Raw genomic sequence first — 20,351 nt, 5'->3', positions numbered from 1 at the left:
GGGCATCAAGAACGCCACAGTGCTAAATCCAATAGTCAATTTTTAGGCCTCATTTTCCATGTGTAAATGAGAGGGCATATGTACAACTGTAAAGTGCTTTCCTAAGTGTCACAGATTACCATTATTATTTAGAAACCAATAAACTTTTAAACTAGATGAATGCCCATCTTGTGGCAAAGATACCTCTGTTCTTCCCATCCTCTTCCCACCCCCAACCTGTTTATGAAGCTTTCCAAGCCCAAGTGTGGGGCCTTCCATGTGTCCCTGCTCTGCCATCCTGTGTCCAGAAAGGTCCAAGAAAGCACTCTTTCTATCGTCTTCTGAGATACCAACACATGTCTGCAAATGACAAAGACAAGGTCTGTGGTCTGGGACTATGCAACCATATAACTTGTCAATGCCTCTATTGCCTGAGGGAAAAGTAAGAATAACCAGGGTCTCAACTGCGGTGCTATTGTAATGTTAAGTAGTATATAGCATTTTACCTCCTCACTATCAGCTATGTGAGGAAAAGGACTGGGGTGGGAGGTAGGGAAGAGGATAGTGCACTCTCAAGAACAGACCAGAACAGCGGGCAGCCCTATTACATAAAAATATGTCATCAGACAAACCTTTGAAAGTGTAACCAATGTTAATTCCAAAGGGAGCATTGACAGAGTGAAGTTCATTCCAAATCATCTACCTTGTCTTAAATTCACCAGGTTTTACCATCCCCCAGTCTAGAAAGACATCTCCATGTCTGAGACCTCAGAGCTCCCTCTGCTTTAGGGGCCTCCTGGCAGAGTCTTCTGTGGTGGGGGGCAGGGATTCCCCACTTTCTATCCCAGGCATCACCTCTTTGTGAATTCAACTCAGCACAGTTCAAGAGAGCTCACAACAATGACCACAGCCACACTTACAGATGTTATTAAAAGGAATTTAATAATCTTAATTAAAAACTCAACAGCGAATTCCGTCACAGGCCTTGGCAGCTGGAAGCAACTCCAGGGGCATGCCCCTTTGGGATGTGGTTGGGCCATGGTCTTGGACACGAGGCCCACCACTGCCAGATGGTGAGGAGCTACCTGAAAGTTACTTCCATACAATATCAAAGATCCTTGAGGATATTTTTTTTAAAAAAGTTTTAAATATATTAGACTCTCTTGATTGCCATTTTTTACACAAAGCTGCTGATACAGTATACAGAGTTTTAACTTTTTTTTCACATAAAATACATTTTTCTTAATTGTTCTCTGTACATCAGTGGCTTCTGGTCTGGTGAATTATTGCGGGGGGCTGGGGATCTTCAGACATTTCCTGGGTGTGCAGAGCCAGGCCCCACACTATGGCACTTGCATGCCCATGGGAAGCAGGTCCTCTGGCCAACTGGCCAGCAAGAGATTCCTATTAAGGAGAGGGCTATAGCTTTTAGCAAAGGGATCACTTCTATGGAGTTATCCACTGACCACATGACCCTTTGCTCTTATGTGCCCTGGGGGTGGGGAGGCTGTCCCCAGGCTACAATAGCCAGAGTTAAATATAGTCCTTCTGAGCATCTTACAAGGAGCACCTTCTGGGAAAGCAAATGGAAGAGAGAGCTCAAGATCAAAAAGTATCTGACACCAAGAACCCAAATAGTCTTAAGTTACTACAAAGCCAACAAACTGTGGTGAGATAGGACAGGGGACATACTCTTGTTAACTTTCTAAACCCATTTAAGTTGATCAAACAGTGCAGAGCAGTTTCATTGATGCTGCATATCTGATGGAGAACTACATCCTGAAGTCTTTAGTAGACTTGAGTCTAGGGTTCATTCAGCTTCCCTGAGTTACTGGCCAGAAACTCACCAATTTTCAATAGTCTGGGGCTTAGGGTGGGGTGAGAGCAAGGGCCAGAGCTCACAGTGAGCCACGTGGCACCTGCTCTAGAAGTAGCCTCCTTCAATCTGCCAGGAGCTGCCACTAGATCTGGATCTCAGCAAGAGCTGGGCATCTGGTCAACCTTGCCAGCATTCCTCCAGCTCCTTGATCCACACTGGCCCAAAAGAGAGGCAATTCATGAGGAAAAGCTTCGATGTTAAAGGAGAAGCTCTTTTTCTTCCCATTATCCATTGGTGGAGCAGGAAGGTTGCATAATAAATAGCAAAAATGAGTAAGAGACAATGAGTTTTAAAACCTGAGATGCATTTGGCAGCAAATTCCAGAATCTTTATTCTTCTAGACACTGACCTCAAACTGCTATTATATAGTGCCTCCAAGATGTTGGCCTGAAGGCAGCTAGGAACCCTGAGAGCTCCATATAGACTTGGGATGGTGTCTGCCTGGAACCCAAGATCCAGCATCTGCATTTAGTGGCAAATGTCATCTAGGGATATTGGACCAGGATGCAGTCACTCTATCTCAGATTAATTGAATGGGCTGCTGCTGATACCCATGGTCCTCAAGGGTTGAAAACCATAAATAGCAGTCTCCTCATTCTATCTTGTCCCTCCGTAACTCCCAGAACCTAACATAGTGCCTGGTATGTCACAACTACTCAATAAACTACATGAGTGAATCAATGGATGACCTTGGCCCCAGCTTGTCCTTCAACACCCAAGAGACCTACAGGAAAAGTACCCCAGGTACTTGGAAGCCCCAACAGGGAATGGTTTATCCCTGATTGAAAATATGAGCTTGTGCTCAAGAGTCTTTAGTTGTCTCCTGTTGGGGAATCAGTGGGATTCCCAGCCTTCTGGGTAAACAGGAACAGCCCAGGAGGCAGGAAGCAAGGGAGGAGGAGGGAATGGCCAGAGGGCTTAGAGTGGGCAATAAATGGCTCCAGTCTCTGTGCCCTGAGCAAACAGATCCAAAAACCTGCCCAGCTCTCTCTGGAGGAGTATGTGGCTTCTCTCGGCACTCCCCAGCTTACAGCTTAAGTTGGCTCAAAAGGAATTTCAGTGTTAGTCTGATCTGAACACTGTTTTCAGGTATATCCCTGCCCTGCTCCGGCCATAGGCTGAGATGATGGAGAGCCCACTCCAGACCTCAGGGACATAGGAGGCATCACACAAACGCCTGCAGTCCCCTGACCTGCCCCTCCACCCAAGACTGGAACTGTCCTGGAGTTGGGGTAGGGGGCCTGGTGCTGTGACCCTCCCTGCATACAAGAGCCACCAGGGGTACAATGACTCTCCTGAGCCCTGTGCTCTCCTGCCCAGGTGCCCTGCTCCTGGGAAAGCATCAGCCAGGCCCCCTGGGTGCCAGCTCCCTCTCTGGGTTAGGGGAGTGGGCGGGGACCACAGTGGGGACTGGAACTTACAAACAGCAGACCCATTACTAAAGCTGTGGCACAAAGGGAACTTCTCCAGCCACACAGCCTCCTGGCCCAGGTTTCCCCAGAGAGAAGTTTTCATAGGCTCAGAAAGGAGAGAGTTAAAGGGAACCCAGATTTGTCCCCCAAATTGCAGAATCTGGAACTAGGGGGCACCTTCAGAGCTCTAAGGAGGTAGTTTTAGGACAAATAAAAGGTGCACAGAGCAGGGAACAAACCTGCTCATTAGTTACACCAATGGGTTTTAGCTGAGCCATGGATAGTGCCCAACTCATGGGCGACAATTTGAAGGGGCTCATGAGAGAATGCAGTGGATGGGCAGCCTGCCCCACCGATGAATTGAATGGGTGGTCACATGGCTGGCTCCTGGCATGGAACAGGCTTGTGACCAACCTCCTCACCATCACTCTCTCCGGAATGCAGATCAGGGTGTTGGCCATGAGCACTGTGGATTTGCAGCCCTGGGGTGTCACCACTCCAGCAGGAACAGGCTGGGAGTCCTTGGGCCAGGCAGGAACTCAGAAGGGCCAACTGGCAAGGCGGGGCCTAGGATCCTGAGCATTCACTCTAGGAGTGGGGACGGGGTGGCAGGCAGCAGCCCCTCGCTGTTCACTCTGATGGCTCAGTCTGATGAGGGCTGGCTGAGAAACTGCCAACACGAACTCGGCCCTCTCCTTGGAAAAGCCCTTCCCACTGAAGCTCCTCACTAAGTTCATTTTTCCAACAAAAGCCAGTAAAACCTAATGATCATAACATTCTCCATAAAAGCAGCCAAATTCAGTTACCTCCTGCCTAGAGTTTTACAGCCTTAAATAGTCCTTTTATGAAACTCACTTTTGGAAATATTGCCTTTGTTACCCCCTCTACTTTTTGATGCTTTCATACAAAAACAAAATGTGATCTGGAATATTCCGGGAATAGAATAGCCTGGTTTTCCACCTTGGCCCCTGGGCGTTCACACAACTAGTTCCTGGCATGGACAGGGATGTGGGAGCAGGTCTGTGTCCATTTCATCTGCCCATGTGGGTTCATGGCTTCCTCTGGGCACAGAGCGGACTTCCTACTCCTGTCAGATGTGGATGGTGGCCCAGATCCCAACAGGACTCTGGGCAGGACGATGGGTCTCAGCTTAGCAGGCCCCCTCCCCTGCTAAAGCCACATTGGCAGTGGTGATAAAACTCTGAGTCTTAACTTCAATCATTCTCTCAGGAATAGCTCACAAATTCTCTGTTCCACCTGCTTCCCATGAGCCCAGTTGTCATTTGTATACACGTTGATGAAGTGTGTGTGTGTGTGTGTGTGTGTGTGTGTGTGTGTGTGTGTGTTGATATGGACATGCGAGTACTGGTCCAAAGAAGCCTCTATCAGTAACAGAACTGGAATCCCAGCCCTCCCTCCCCCAAATCAGACAGCAGGGTGAGTTGGGAAGCCACTAGGGGCCTTGTTTCTGATGGCAGACAATGCAGCAGGAAGCGGACCGTGGGAAGGGGTGATGCTACGGGCAGCTGGCTGCAAGGTGGGGTCAGCATTCCTCTGGAAAGCAGAGCCCATCTCCCCCCAGCTGCCCTCTGAAGCCTCCCAGCCAGGGCTGGCCTGGATTCCAGGGACCCCTCCCCAAAGCATCTCTCTCCTCTGTCACAGGGAGACTAGGAGATGCGGCAGCAGCCATGGACCTTCTCTTCCATCTCCTCAATGGGAGCCTTGAACTTCAAGAGGGGGGGGTCTCCGCTGGTGACCGTGTAATATACCGAGGTCCCATTGCTGCTGTATGGTGAAGTTCTACCTCCGATCAAGGGGGCCTTGCCTTCACTGCTGCTCTCACCCGTCCTGGCCATGCTGCTGCCCAGGTGGGTGCTCAGGAAGGGGTGGCTGAGCAGCTTGGCTGCAGCCCGATGCCGCTTTAGCTCCAGAAGCGTCTGGGGGCTCTGCTCCTTGTAGCCACTCCAGGGTGGGGTGGCATCAGCCATGCTGGGGCTGCTGTAGACCATGGTATAGTCGGGCACCTCGTGCACTTTCCAGACATCCCCGTTGGACAGTGCATACTGGTAGGCGCTGACCGGAGCCCGGAGGCCATTCTCAACAGGCATGTCCATTTCACTTCGTGGGATCTTGGTGGAGAACTCAGAGAGCAGCACGGGCTTCTCCAGCCGGGGGTTCTGGGGGGAAAGAACGATGTTACCAGCTGGCAGAAGGCTCTGAACCCACAACCCACCTGCACCTCTGCTGAGGGCATTACTGTCTGGACCTGTCCTCCACCCATTTTCCCCACCTGGGTAATAGGATGTCCTTTTTGCTTTGGGGGAACTCACCAATCAATGTGTTTTAGGAGAGCTGACCAACCTCCATCCTTGACCCCAGGCCTGGATGGTCAACACATTTACCACAGGAATTGGTTCAGGGATGGGTTCTTGACTGAAACTGATTTAATAAAACTCAACCCTGGGACTTTTGCTAGAATGATTGGGAAAGAGAAGTTCTGTTTTTATAGCAATTGCGGGTGGTGAGAATGATACAAGTTGGGGGCTGGGTAGACACCATGTCAAAGGGCTGATGTGAAGGAAGACTGAAGGAGAGAGAGAGAATTTATCCTGATGATGTGTTTTGAGCCCCTGGATCCAGCTGGGCCAAGACTTTCCAGTTACAAGAGCCTGTAAATTCCTTTTTCGTGTGAGTTGACTTCAATTGGGGTTTTGGTCACTTGCAATCCTTCCTCTGTATTCCCAGCATATCTCCACTCGAAACAGCAGAGATTCCTACCCAGAGGTCCTTTACACCCAGAAATCCCTGCATAACTACTGCTGCCTAGAAGGTATAAATGAAAAGGTTGATATATTTGACAATAATGAAAATGTAAAGCCTAGCAAAAATCACCATAAACAGCCCAGCTGGTGTTGCTCAGTGGTTGAGCGTTGACCCATGAACCAGGTAATCCTGGTAGGGGATATGCAGGAGGCAGCCAATCAATGATTCTCTCTCATCATTGGTGTGTCTATCTCTCTCTCCCTCTCCCTTTCTCTCTCTGAAATCAATTTAAAAATTTTAAAAAGAAAGCAAAACTTTTAAAAATCACCATAAAAAATCAAAAGATGCATGACAAAACTGAAATGATATTTGCAACATATATGACCAAAAAGGGATGAATTTCCCAAATAAATAAAGAGCTCTTAAAAGTCCACTTATAAAGGTTCTACTGCACAAAAGAAAAAAAAAAATCAGCAAGGGACACTAATATACAGTTCAAAGCAAAATATAGCCTGTAAATACAGGAAAAAATAAAAATATTCAATCTCACTAATAATTAATGACATAAAAATTAAGACAACAAGTTTTACCAACCACATTGATAAGTGTCTTTAAAGTTTGTTCTTACTCAGTGCTGGCAAGGGTGTGAGGAAATAGCTACTAGTCATGTAAACTGCCACAGTCTCTTTGGAAGTCAGTATCAATCACATCATCTAAAAAAATTTGTTTTTAAAGAAGAATGAATACTTTGCAGCAAGCCCATTTCCAGGACTTTGTTTTCCAGATACACTCCCCAGGAGAACAAAGCCTGAAAGTCAACATTAGGCAGGTGGAGAATTATGGCATGTCCTTGTACTGGAATATTCTTCAGCTAAGAATTGAGGCAGTCCCCATGTACTGGCTTAGGTTTCAGGGATCTCCAGGAAATGTATACATAAAAATAAGGCATCTGAAATGTGATTTGATTTCTGTCTACAACTCTCTTCTCCCCAGCCCACAAGCTTGGGGACCAGATGGAACAAAGCCTCCGTGTTGCTCTCTCCATCCCAGCCCGCCGCTTTGATGGGGATTCCCTTACACAGATGCCATCACTCCTGCTGGTGAGACCAGCCCACATGTGACCTCCCCATTCACTGGGGAAGCAGGGTCCCATTGAGACGTGTGTACACACTATGCAACTAATCAGCAGACCTTGCATCCCTCCAAGGCAATACTCTCTAGGAATGCTTTCAGTTGCTCAATGTGTGGTGGAACCAACCTCTCCCTTCCTGTCCCCAACAATTCTGCTCTGGCCCCAACCCTTGGCCTCACTCAGCAGACACAGCCAGGCATGGACCTGAGTGCACCAGTACTGAGTTGAATAGTGTCCCTCCAAACTCATGCCAATCCCACATCTCTGAATGTGACCTTATTTGGAAGTAGGATCTTGGCAGAAGGAATTAGTTAGATTAAGATGAATTCCCACTGGATTAGGGTGAGCCCCGATCCAATGACTAGTATCTTTCTAATAAGAGAAAACAGAGACACAGGCACACACACATGAGGAAGGCCATGTGAGGACCAAAGCAGAGTCTGGAGCCATGCTAGCAAAAGCCAAGGAATGCCTGAGCCATCAGAAGCTGGGAGAGACATGGAGAGGATGGCACCTTGCTTTTTAGACTTCTAGCTTCCAGAGCTGTGAGAAAAGAAAGGTCTGCTGTTTTAAGCTCCAAGTTTGCAGCAGTTTGTCACAGCAGTCCTAGACACCAATAGAGCATCTTCTTAGGAAAGCCGTCTCAAGCCCAGGGCCTTGGCTGCCACTGGGGCAGGCTGCTTAGAGGTCCTACCAGTACCCTACTCAGTTTTTCAAAAAATTTCTTCCAATCGGATGTGTTCTGGTAAACACAGTTCTCAACTTCTTGTTATATCCCCTCCATCCTGGAAGTTTCCGTGTCCTTAGCTCCCAGGGTGGCTGCCCTACTGAATCTCTTTTCTGGGAAGCACAGATTAGATCTGCTGGAGCTCGTGCAGGCACATGGTGGTCACTCCCTCCCTGTCAATTATGAGAACCTAATGGGTGCCAAAGCTCCCAGCTCTGACTCAAACACACCCGAGGCTTGCCTCATTAACCACAGTAGCCACCACCATCAGACTGGATCTAGCTGGTCGAAGGGCCTGCCTAGCTAACCTCCTTCTGAAGGCTCTCAGATGAAGAGGCCAGACAAGGGAGGGGCCTGGTCCTCCTCCCAAGGCAGTGGCTGACACTGGGGCAGGGTATGAGGCCACTCACTGGGTCCTTGTTCTCCTGGTCTGTCCTGGTCTCCCTGATGTCCCCATTGTAAGTTGAGGTCCGCTGATCCTCTGCCACACTCCGCTGCTGCCACAGGATGGCCTCGCCCTCATACTCCTTCCTGTACAGGTTCGTCCTATCCGACAGGCTGGCTCGACGCACCACCTTCCTGAAGGGAGAGAGGGGGTACTGGAGTCTGCATCGAGGCACCACAGGCAGGAGAGGCATGGGGACCCCTAGCTGCCTGGCCCCTGACTCACCCACGGCTGCCTGTGCTGGATGTTCTCCTGCTCAAGGATGACTTGTGCCTCAGCTGTGACTTCATGATCACGTCGTGCTTGTGTTTTAGCTCCAGCAGCAGGACCTTGAACTCTTCTTCCTCACACAGGTCTGAAAGAGCAGAGGCGTCTGTTGTGGGAGGCAGCCTGTGGCCCCTGGGAGCCCTCCAGACCAGAGGAGCTGCCCTCCCAACTGAATAAAAACTCCCGGCATTCTTTGGGGCATGCAGGGAGGGGAGAAAACAAAGCCACCCTTATTTCCTGGGCTACAACCCAATCCTTAGAGAAGACTACGAAAGGGAAACCCAGGTTCCATACACAGTCACAACTCCTGAGGTCCCCAGTTATGATCGAAGGAGTCACACACCTTTGATAGTTTCCAATAGGATTTATCAGCTCTCCACTGACACAAGAAGTATCAATAGAAACAAGCAGGTGCCATGTAGCCCAAACAAGAAGTTATGCAAAGAAGCTGAAATCATATATCCCCACCACCTAATTCTTTCACTCATCTGTTTACCTCTTCAATGTCCCAGTCATCCATCCATAGGTTTGTCCTCTATCTATCCATCCTCTTATCCATCCATCTATATTTCCTACTTCATCCATACATTCATCCACTTTGCCATACATTTATCTGTCCATCCACCCATCTCTCTGTCCATTTATCCATTAATCTATCATCCATTACTTTATTAATTCATCCATCTACACACCAATCCAGCATCCGCCCAACCATATATTCATCCATTTATCCCTCTACCTATCAAAAAGTTGATGCGAGCCTATGTGTGTACCAGGTGTTGTGCTGGGCTTACCTATTGGCATTTCATCCATGGATGTCCTAGCACTGAGACTGGCCCCATGGGACACCAATAGCTCTGCCATTTGCATCTGAAACACAGGAAGAAGCCCATGTTCCCACTGCCCAGGGCCCAAGAGGCCTAGGAGGTGGAAAGAGTGCCCAAGACCTCTTGGGATGTGACCCAAAGAATGGTGAGGAAAAGTTGACTCCCAGGGAAGGCTTTGAACCCTGGGGCCAGGAATCCTGGGATGCAATGGGCTGACACCACCTCCACTATGCCTGGACCAAGGAACAGAAGAAAACGGAGTCAGCTGTAACTCTAGAGTTGTCGGATGTCTAGGGAGGGACTGCAAAAACTGCAATCAGCCCTGACTGGTTTGGCTCAGTGAATAGAGCATTGGCCTGCGGACTGAAGGGTCCCAGGTTCGATTCTGGTCAAGGGCATGTACCTTGATTGCGGTTATACCCCCAGTGGGAGGTGTGCAGGAGGCAGCTGGTCGATGTTTCTCTCTCATTGATGTTTCTAACTTTCTATCCCTTTCCCTTCCTCTCTGTAAAAAATCAATAAAATATATTAAAAAAACTGCAATCAGGGTTTTATATCTGGGGAACAAATGGAAAAAACACTCAAAGCAGAAAGGCTGGGATTTTCTAATTTGGCAAATTTAATCATCATTCCATTAAACTACAGCTTGTCAAATGTTTTTGCAAACTCCCTAGGTCTTTTCATAAGTAGTCAACACCTTAAGCAGGTCATGTATTCTTTTGAACCAACTGCTAGATCAAGGACAGCAGGCTGATCCTGTGCTGGCCTGCTCACAGCCCTCCGGTGTAAACTACCTGTCCCCAGAAGGCAGCCGCGTGCAGGGGCTCCCAGCCATCCCAGTCCTTCACATCCACGCGCACTCCGTGGTCCAGGAGGAGCTCAGCTGCTCGCAGGTATCCGTTGGCCCCAGCTACATGCAGCTGAGGGAGAGGAAAGAAAAGGGCATTCCCTAAGGGGGGCAGTCCCACATTTGGAGGTGGGATAGCCCTCTCCCTAACCCACGTCTAGGATCATTCTTGGGGCTAGTAGAATGGCACAGAATGAGGTAGAAATACCAGCCACATCGCAGAGAATGATTACATCTGCAATATGGACCTGGAAGGTAAGGCAGAGAGGTGAGCTCTTCTCCCCTGTGGTTGGTCTTAGAGCTCCTGTGGTGAAGGCAACAGCATTTACTGAGTCCCTACTACATGCTGAGCCCTGTGGAAGAGGTCTCAGGGGTCCAATACGATGGTTTTAAAATATGTTTACAAATTCTCTGACACAGCTTCCAAAGCAGGGGTGGGGAACCTTTTTTCTGTCAACGGTCATTTGGATATTTGTAATACCATTCAAGGGCCATACAAACCTATCACCTTAAAAATTAGCCTGCTGTATTTGGTCCAACATTTAATTAACTCACCCCTAATGCCTTGGCAGGCCCAGACCAAATGATTCTGTGGGCCTTATACGTCCCCTGGGCTGGACAGTCCCCACCCCGGCTAAGGGATGGAGTTAATTTCTCTCCCCTCGAATGTGGACCAGATTGAGTGACTCGCTTCCAACAAATAGGATCTTGTGAAGGGCAGTGTGTGATTTCTGAGACTAGGTCATAAAAGGCGTTGCTGTTTCTACCTTATACTCTCTTGGATCATCACTCTAGAGGAGGCAGCCATCATGTTGTAAGGACACTCAAGTAGCCCTAAAGAGAAGTCCCAAGGAGGTGAGAAACTGAGGCCTCCTGCCAGGAGCCAGCACTAACTTGCCAGCCACCTTAGGAGTGGATCTTCCAGCCCCATTCAAACCTTCAGATGACAGCAGCCCTAGCCGACATCTTCACTGCAGCCTCATAAAAGACCCCAAGCCAGAGCCACCCAGCCAAACTGTTCCCAATTCCCTGACCCACCAAAACTATGTGAGATGATAAATATATCATATTGTTTTAAGATGCTGATTTTGGGGTAGTTTGTTATGTAGCCATAGTAACCAATATATCCAATATGGGAAAGCCTCATACTAAGGCTCCAGTTCTTCTACCTGACACCATTCAAGGCCTCTGATGGTGGACGCCACCTTAGTTGCCCCTTTTGTTCAACCTCCAAGAAAACACATAAAATACTTAGCACGTGATGAACACTCAGGAAGTGATTAACATTCTTAGAAAGCCCTAAGTGATCACAAAGCACACCATGGGAATGGATGAAGGACGGAGAAGGAGATGAGGCAGAGAGAAACCAACTTCCCAGCCAATAGAGGCTAAAGGAAGCCAGCAGAAGACTGGCTGGGAGGAAACAGAGGCCCCAACCATAGAGGTGTGGGTTCCACCACGTGCTGGCCCACTTTCGCCCTGGCTAGTCTTGGTTCTGGCCCATGTCCTCACCAGCGTGGCACCATGGGCGTCGATCCAGTCAAGGTCCTGGCCCGCTGCGATCATACAGTGGATGTCTGCAATCATCTGCTGCTCGGGAGCCGCCCGCATCTCGTTGATTTTCTCTTGAGTGATGCCTGCAGGGGGAGGGGGATTTGGTCAGCACCCCAGGCTTAGGCCTCAAGGTGGGGGAGGGGAGGAGAGGCAGATAGGGAGGGCAAGGTCTCTGCACCCCAGGGCCTGCCAGTCAAGGAGGTAGACAAACATGCCCATAGATCATTGTGTTCCAGGCCCAAGGAACACAAACACGTGCTGGCCCATAAAACAAAGGCCGCTCCTGCCTGGCACCCAGTAGGTACTGTAATGATATCAGTTACTATTGTATATGCTGTTCTTCTACCTGGAAACTCCTACTATCCACATACCCACCTCCAACTGATCAAATGGCTGGCTCCGTCTGATTCTCTAGGTCCGGCCCAGATCACCCTGTCTGACCAGGGTTTGTTAGTTTCTTTTCATCTTGTGCACAGTTGTGTTTGTAGCACCTGGCACAAGGCTCAATGAGTTTTTGTTATGGGAATGACTCAATTAATGACTACACAGGGGTGGGCAAAAATAAGTTTACAATTGTTCGTATGGAAAGTAATACAGTAAGCCATAGCCAGTTTGGCTCAGTGGATAGAGTGTTGGCCTTCGGCCTGAAGGGTCCCTGGTTCAATTGCAGTCAAGGGCACATATCCAGGTTGTAGGCTCAATCCCCAATAGGGGGCGTGCAGAAGGCAGCCAACCAATGATTCTCATTCTTGATGTTTCTATCTCTCTATCCCTCTCCCTTCCTCTCTGAAATCAATAAAAAAAAATTTTTTTTAAAGTAACACAATAATAAATAATATAAGAATAAACTCTGTGTTTCATACACTCACAACTACAAACCTACTTTTGCCCACCCATGTATAACTATCAAATGGAGAGTTGAATAAATTGGAGTGGAGGGACGCAGAAAGACATTTTAAAGCCTGAACCTCTCACTAAAATGTTTAAGTGTTACTGGCAGCTACGAATGTTATTTAATGAGAGAGTGACATGCTCTATAAAAAGATCCCTTAATCAAACAGTCTTGGATAGGGTTCAGGGGAGATCTGTAAACTGGAAAGGAGAAAAATGTACATGATTATTTTTATTAAACCTTAAGTGAAACAGAACATTTCCTTCCATTAGGACATAGGCAAAACCCACAGTAGAATAAGTGGTGCCTATGACGGTCTCACCAACAGAAACAGTAGGTATTTGCGTGTCATGTTATCTGATTGTTTCATGAACCAATAAAATTGGTAGATAACTCATTTCTAAATATGTTGGTAGTTTTATTTGAATATAGTTGGTTTCCTTTATAATCCTACTAGAGGCCCGATGCACAAAATCCGTGCAAGGGTAGGCCTTCCTTCCCCCAGGTGCCGGGCTTCCCTCGCAGCCCCAGCTTCGTGTGGAAAGACGGAAGGACATCCGGTCTAATTAGCATATTACACTTTTATTATTATTGATGATTCTGATAACTGAATTTAAAGATATCATTCTGAGAAGGGGTCCATAGATTCACAAGATTGACACAAAAACTGTTAAGTGCCTCTGCAGAAGATGAATGGTTAAAGCCTGGGTGCCAGGGAATGGACACAGCAAATCAGCGGTTATTGCTGGGATCGGGGAAGAAACACCCGGCAGGGCCTGGACAGGACCCGGGGCTGCAGTCCAGGGTCTGGTTTGAGATTCCTTTCTGAGGAGGAGCTCAGAGTCTGTATGGAGACAAGGGCAGGTCTCTCTGATTGCTACATTTGTTTCCTCTCTGAGGCTCATTTGTGACTGAGAACAGCCTACATCTTGTTTACCCGGCCCCTGGCAGCCAGCATGGTGCCTGGCAGGCACCGGCGAATGTTCCTGACTTTTTATTATTTTCCCAAGTGGGACTATATCTTTATTGCGAATGTTTATTGAATTGTCACAGCTGACGAAGAGGAGACGAGGCCAGCTGAGGCCGCCCGCGTGTGGGGGTGACACAGAGGAGAACAATGCCTCCCTTTCGCACAGCATGTGTCATCATCTTGTTAATCACACAAGATATTAATCTTAATAACGGGGACCCATCCCACTTCCTGAGCACTGGCGTGAGCAGGCAGGTACGCAGCTTGCTAACGTGTGCACCTGCATTGGTTTAAGAGACGCTTGCTGCAACGCTACCCTGAGCCCACTTGATAGCATGTGCCACACTCTTTTTTAAAAATTTTTTTAAAATATATTTTATTGATTTTTTACAGAGAGGAAGGGAGAGGGATAGAGAGTTAGAAACATCGTGAGAGAGAAACGTCAATCAGCTGCCTCCTGCACACCCCGTCCTGGGGATGTGCCCGCAACTAAGGTACATGCCCTTGACCAGAATCGAACCTGGGACCCTTCAGTCTGTAGGCCGATGCTCTATACACTGAGCCAAACCGGTTAGGGCATGTGCCACACTCTTACCCTGGTACGCCATGCACGTCTCGATGACATCCAGGGTGGGCTCATCCTCGCAGAGATCATACGGCATATTCCCATCGGAGTTGACAGCGAGCAGGTCGGCCCCACTGCAGAGAAAGGGCCAGGCTGAGGGCCAGGTCGGTGTGAGGGTTGGTCTGTCTGCCTCTGTCCTCTGGCCTCACATCCACTACCCCGCTGTGCATCCAGCACCCACCACCCCAGCAAAGTGTACCCTAGCAAGGACAGTGACTTCAGCATCCTGGGAACCCCAGATGCAAAGAGGCTAAAACCCTGGGAGAGTTGTCCCAACAGACCTCCCCCAGCTTCCGGCTCTGGTGAGCCAGACAAATACTATATAGTTCCACTTAGATGAGGTACCTAGGGTAGTCAAAACAATAGGAACAGAAAGTAGGGTGGTGGTTACTGTTATTGTTAACGGGAAGATGAGTTATCCAGTTTGGGAAGATGAGTTCTAAAAATGGATGGTGGTGATGGTTGCCCACGAATGTAAATGTACGTAGTGCCACTAAACTGTACACTTAAAAATAGTTACAATGATAGATTTTATGTCACATGTATTTTTACTGCAATAAAATCTAGGGGTGAGGAGAGAATGAAGGGAGAGAGAGATAACGAAGAGGGACAGAATGGAAAAGACAGAGTGAGACCAAGAGTGAAGGAGAGACAGAGATCGAGAGGGAAAAAATAAAGGCACACAGAGATGGAGAGAGAAAATGGGAATTGGGAGAAGAGGAGGAGAGAGGGAGAAACAAAGAGGAAGACACAGAGATGAAACCAGGATTCGGGGAGAAAGAGGAAGTGGCAGGCACTGAGAGACGGAGGAAGAGGCAGAGAGAGAGAAAAAGAGGGAGAAGGAAAGAGATGGGGGTAAAAAGAACTTGGAAAAAACCAAAGGCAGAGGGGAGGCTGTTCTCGGGGAAGAGAGGGGCACGTACTACTGAACGAGGATCTTCACCAGGTTGATGTGGCCGCATGTGGCCGCGGCATGCAGGGGTGTCCACAGCTCGTTGTCCTTGGCGTTCACGTTCGCACCGTGGGAAAGGAGCAGCTTGACAATTTCCTCGAAGTTGTCGATGCAGCACTGTGAAGGGGACACAGGCAGGGTCAGCTCGCGGCAAGGCCCCAGGCCCCGGTGGGGACACCCCTAGTTCCCCTCAAGAGGCTATGAGAAGGACAGCGGAGTCAAACTGCCTGAGATTGAATCCAGCTCCAGTAGTATATGCTGTGTGGTCTTGGGCAAGCCACTTAACCTTTCTGAGTCCGCTTCTTTGTAAGTTAATAATATATAGGATAAAAATATAAAGATAATATTTTTTATAAAGTCAACTATAAAAAGCTTTGAAAGTGTTGGTGGAATGAGACACATTGTTGCTCTATCCACCGAGCCAAGCCGGCTAGGGCTTTGAATGAGGCTTTAAAACCTTTTCTTTTTAGCCCGAGCTGGTTTGGCCCAGATAGAGCATCGGCTTGCAGACTGAAGGGTCCCAGGTTCGATTCTGGCCAAGGGCACATGTCCAGGTGGCAGGCTCCATCCTTAGTAGGGGGCATGTAGGAGGCAGCCAATCAATGATTCTCTGTCATCATTGATGTTTCTCTCTCTCCCTCTCACTTCCTCTCTGAAATCAATAAAAGTATATTTAAAAAAAAAAAAAAACTTTTCTTTTTAATTCCAGAAGCCTTTCTTTCAACAAAATTGTATGGAGAACACTTAGACAACCAATAGATCCAAGCAGGGCTGCAGGGGGAGGGGAGGAGGCTGGGGAGTTTGGGGGTTCCCCTTCTCAGAACTGGCCTCTAAGGGGTGGCCCTAGATCCATCATAGTTTGAAACCTCTGACTTAGGAATTTTTGACTCAGGAGCTCAATTCATGGGGAAACCCCAAGTATCCAACCCCGCCCCCCAAAGAACCCAGCTCAGCTTAAAGTCTGGAGGGTGGGGGAGGTCCTGAGATAGTCCTTGCAAGGAGACAGCCACGTATGTGCTCCTGCCTGCTCACACGTGGGTCAGCATCAGAGAGAGGGAAGGTCAGGAGCCTGCAGCCCTCATATAGACTCAGGGGCCAGCAGTCACTGGAGCCCCTAACTCCAGAGGCAGAGAGTGAAAGATTCCAAGGGGACAGAGAGGCCTCAAGCCAGGGGATGGGCAGGAGAGGTGAGGACAGAAGAGGAAGACAGACTGCAGGAGAAGTCTGTGGGAGACTGTGCTCAGCACTGCCCATCCGGGTGAGGGCGTGGCCTTCAGTGCAATGGGAGCTGTGGCAGAGGTATACTTGGAGGTAAAGCACAGCCAGACTTGTTTTTTAAATCCCTCCTCTGGTTGCATGTGGAGAAGATTGCAAGTGCAGCTTCTTTGGGAAGAGGAGGGACATTAGGAGGTACAGTGGGGCCTTGACTTACGAGTGTCCCGACTAACGAGTTTTTTGAGATACCAGCTGTCTCTCGGCTGATTTTTTGCATTGAGTTGACAGAGTAATTTGAGTTAACAAGCTCCTTAACGAGCTCGGTCTCTGAACGAATTAAACTTGTAAGTCAAGGCCCCACTGCAGGTTGAAATCGCCTAATTAAGATGATGGTGGCCTGGCCCACAGAAGTGACTGGATGCCAGCAGAATGAGAGGGGCACTTGTGGGAGCCATGGCCCCAGGTGGGTGCAGGAAAGGGGATGGAGATGGGTCAGCACCACAGCCCTCACCCCCACCTCATGGAGCCAAGGCTCAGCGCCAAAACATGTGGGAAAGGAACAGTCATTTGCACAGATGGTGCCAGAAACCCAGGTTCTCCTTTTGTGCCAGCCAGTGTGGGGTTGGCTGGGTCTGGGGCACCTGTCCCAACAGTGGGGCACAGGTAACCCAATGAGGCCGGGAGATCCTCAGTAGTGAGGAGAAGCATGCAGTTGTGCACTGCGGCCGGCAGAGGGCGCCAGAGGCACCCAAGTGAGGTGGCGGGGAAAGGCGAGGAGCCCCAGGCTGTCACCAGGAGATGTGTCAGGGGAGCCCCATCCCCAAGAGGAGGAGCAGCCCAGCCCCTGGGGTCAGGGGATAGGAGGGCCAGAGATCCCACCCTAGGGGCTGCAGAAAACATGAGGATGGGGGGAAGGAGCCTCAGGTTGAAGGGGGAGAGGATTGTACACCCAGAATTGCAGTCCAGGAGGTAGAGCAGCCTGAACTGGGAGACTGGTCTGAGCTAGCACTGGGTTGGGGTTGGGGTTGGGGACTGGACACAGGGATGCAATGGGGGGGGGCATGGCAGAGCCTGCAGGCCTTCTCTCCTGCATTCCCCATGGTGGGAAATGGCACCTGGCAGTTGGATGGCCCTCCGCCCCCTCACTGCCCATGCCCAATCTACCACCAGGTGTGGATCCCATCTCCTCATTGATGCCCCATCCCACTGCCCTGGCCGAGGCTTCACCACCTCTCCCCGCCTAACTGCCGCTCCCCTTCCACACATCCTCCACAGGGGAGAGTTTCCTCATTAACCCAGGCAGGTTGCTCTCAGTTGCCAAGTGAAGGCGCCCTGTTGCCAAGTGAAGCAAATGCGCACCCCTCTGCAGGCACGGGAAGCTTTTCCTAATGTGCTCCTTGTTGTACTGGAGCAACAGAGACAATAACAACGACAACAATAATGACAGCCTGGCAATAGCAGCAATAACAGGCCACGTCATCAATAAGAAGAGCTGATGTTTTTGAGGAGGTACGAGGGCCAGGCGCTTTGCTAACCCTGGCCATGCCTTGCCTAGTTTCCTCAGAACAGCATTTTGAGGACTCGATAACCACTGTTGCTGCTGGCCACCACACGAGACATTGCAGATACGCAGAACATTCCATCATCATGGGAAATTCTATGACACAGTGCCGTGCCTGAGCCTCAGTTTCCTGAGCTGTAAAATGGGGATAATATTTCAGAGGTTCGTTGTGAGAATCAGCCCACACGTCACATAAGTGAAGTGCCCTTTACAGAGAAATGAGCATGTGGCAGATTCTAATAATAATAATATCTAATATTTATCCAGTATCAAGGGATGTTCACAGGGTTTTTATTTAATCCTTGTAACAACCCAATGAGATGGTACTTGTTATTCCTCTTTCACAGATGAGGAAAGTGAGGCACCCTGAAGGGACAGGAGGAGAAGCCTAGAGGACACACAGGAGGCCACTGGGCTGACGGATGAAGCTGGAGACTTGCCCCTGGGGCTGATGGGCAGGGCAGTGGTCAGTGTCCGTCCACCTCTTCCTGTCCTCATAGGGAGATGGAAGGCTCTCACCAACCCAGGCTTCCAGCAGCCTGGCCTCCCAGCTGCTCAGAAACATGGGCCAGGGCACAGGAAGGCATCAGTGTGTTCATTCACTATGTTGGCATGCACATATTGAGCACCTTCTGAATGCCAGCATGGGGAAAGATGCTGAGACACACCAATGAGCAAGTAACATGGGCTCTGCCCTTGTGTGGCTCAGAGCCTGGATGGGGGGACCAATATCAAGTGATCACACTAATGCAGCGGTTTTCAACCTGTGGGTCGTGACCCCTTTGGGGGTCGAACGACCCTTTCACAGGGGTCGCCAAAATACATCCTGCATATCAGATATTTACATTACGATTCATAACAGTAGCAAAATTACAGTTATGAAGTAGCAACAAAAATAATTTTATGGTTGGGGGTCACCACAACATGAGGAACTGTTAAAGGGTCGTGGCATTAGGAAGGTTGAGAACCACTGCACTAATGGCTAAAATGATAAATAAAAGGGGTGCCCGGGAAAAAAGAATGTGTGTATAACAACACAGCTCTCAGGGTCATGTGTCAGCTGGGGATAACCAGTGCAGGGGGGGAAGTGTGGTAGGGATCAGCACTGTGTGTGCAAAAGAACCAAAAAGCCATTTGGCTGGAGGGCTCATCAGGGGCCAAGCCTCCCGGGGCCTTGCAGGAAGACACCTGAGCGATTTGAGTAACACCAATACACTTTTGGCTTCAGCATCCCTGTGGCCGCTGTAAAAAACGAATCATGGCAGGGCCAGCTAAAGGCTGGGGACCAGTTAGGAGGCTGAAGCAGCATCCAGGCAGGAGATGACCGCCGACAGCCCTTCCCCAGCCGGAGGGACTGAACCCATCACGCCTCCCTAGAAAAGATGTTTCACGGCTAGAGCTCTTACGCAGATCACAAAACCCCTCTGCAAATCACCTGTGTCAGCAGGATGGTGCATGCCACGGTGGGTGTGAAAAACATGCTTCGTAAACTGTCACACTCCAAACAAATTTGCTTTGTTTGCCAAACCCTTTGCTGGGAAGTGAGGATGCAGTGGACAAAGGCTCCCTGTCCTCAGAGGCTGTGCGTGAGTGTGCACAGGGGCTCTGTGGGCATGTCTGCAACAGACACACACATCTCTGAAGCAGACAAAAGCCTTTCAAATGGGGCAGCTGTGGCTCCCCTTCCCTCCCTCCTCCCTTTGGGTTCTGGGCAGAAAAAGGCAGGGAGATGGGGCACCTGTCCAGGTGGGAAGCAGGGGGCTGGGGACATCGGCCTTACCTGGTGCAGGGCTGTGAGTCCATCCTCGTTGCACAAATCAGGGCTGACTTTATTCTTCAGGAAGTAGCGCACTGCAACAGAGGGGACAGGAGTGAGCGTCCCACCGCACACTGGGTGTGGAGTATGCAGTGGGGCCCAGGTAAGACCCACTCTCCCAGGCCCTGACACAAAGGGCCTTGTTTGTTTATACTGCTTTGGGCACTATAAGTGGACCTGAGTCCCATCACTGCTAAAGCCCTTCCATGGCTCCCCACTGCTCTAGGAACAACGTTGAAAACCCTCACATTGGTTTTCCCCTGCCTGCAGCCTCCATCTTGCACAGCTCCAGCGGGCACCTCTCACACCCCGGTCTACTAGACTGGCACCCCGGAGCAGTGCGGTGCCCGCACGCACTGTACACAGTGCTCCTACCTCCTCACCTCTCCAGGCTCCAAACACCTTCCACAATGGCCTTTTGTCAGCTACAGGGTCACCATACTTCCTCTGGCCTCTGAGCTTTTGCATAGCCTGTTCCCACTGCCTGG

The 20,351-nt window shown here is 49.5% G+C and overlaps 1 protein-coding gene across 2 annotated transcripts in view; it reads right to left on the bottom strand.

Moving 5' to 3' along the window:
- Nucleotides 1-900: 900 nt before the first annotated feature.
- PPP1R16B (protein phosphatase 1 regulatory subunit 16B) overlaps nucleotides 901-20,351 on the bottom strand; it is a 96,918-nt gene continuing 77,467 nt past the window's right edge. For both annotated transcript variants that reach the window (XM_036321111.1, XM_036321112.1), the window contains 9 exons: nucleotides 19,828-19,898; nucleotides 15,243-15,388; nucleotides 14,290-14,393; nucleotides 11,791-11,915; nucleotides 10,226-10,351; nucleotides 9,399-9,474; nucleotides 8,563-8,692; nucleotides 8,303-8,471; nucleotides 901-5,447 (listed from right to left, as the gene is read on the bottom strand). In XM_036321111.1, the coding sequence (XP_036177004.1) occupies nucleotides 4,938-5,447; nucleotides 8,303-8,471; nucleotides 8,563-8,692; nucleotides 9,399-9,474; nucleotides 10,226-10,351; nucleotides 11,791-11,915; nucleotides 14,290-14,393; nucleotides 15,243-15,388; nucleotides 19,828-19,898 (1,457 nt within the window). In that variant the 3' untranslated portion in view covers nucleotides 901-4,937. The remainder of the gene's footprint in view (nucleotides 5,448-8,302; nucleotides 8,472-8,562; nucleotides 8,693-9,398; nucleotides 9,475-10,225; nucleotides 10,352-11,790; nucleotides 11,916-14,289; nucleotides 14,394-15,242; nucleotides 15,389-19,827; nucleotides 19,899-20,351) is intronic.

The sequence above is a fragment of the Myotis myotis genome, unplaced genomic scaffold, assembly GCF_014108235.1.
Source record: "Myotis myotis isolate mMyoMyo1 unplaced genomic scaffold, mMyoMyo1.p scaffold_m19_p_9, whole genome shotgun sequence".
Classification (NCBI taxonomy): Eukaryota; Metazoa; Chordata; class Mammalia; order Chiroptera; family Vespertilionidae; genus Myotis; species Myotis myotis.
The sequence above is the reverse complement of the archived record's forward strand: the minus strand, read 5'-3'. Positions and strand labels throughout refer to the sequence as shown.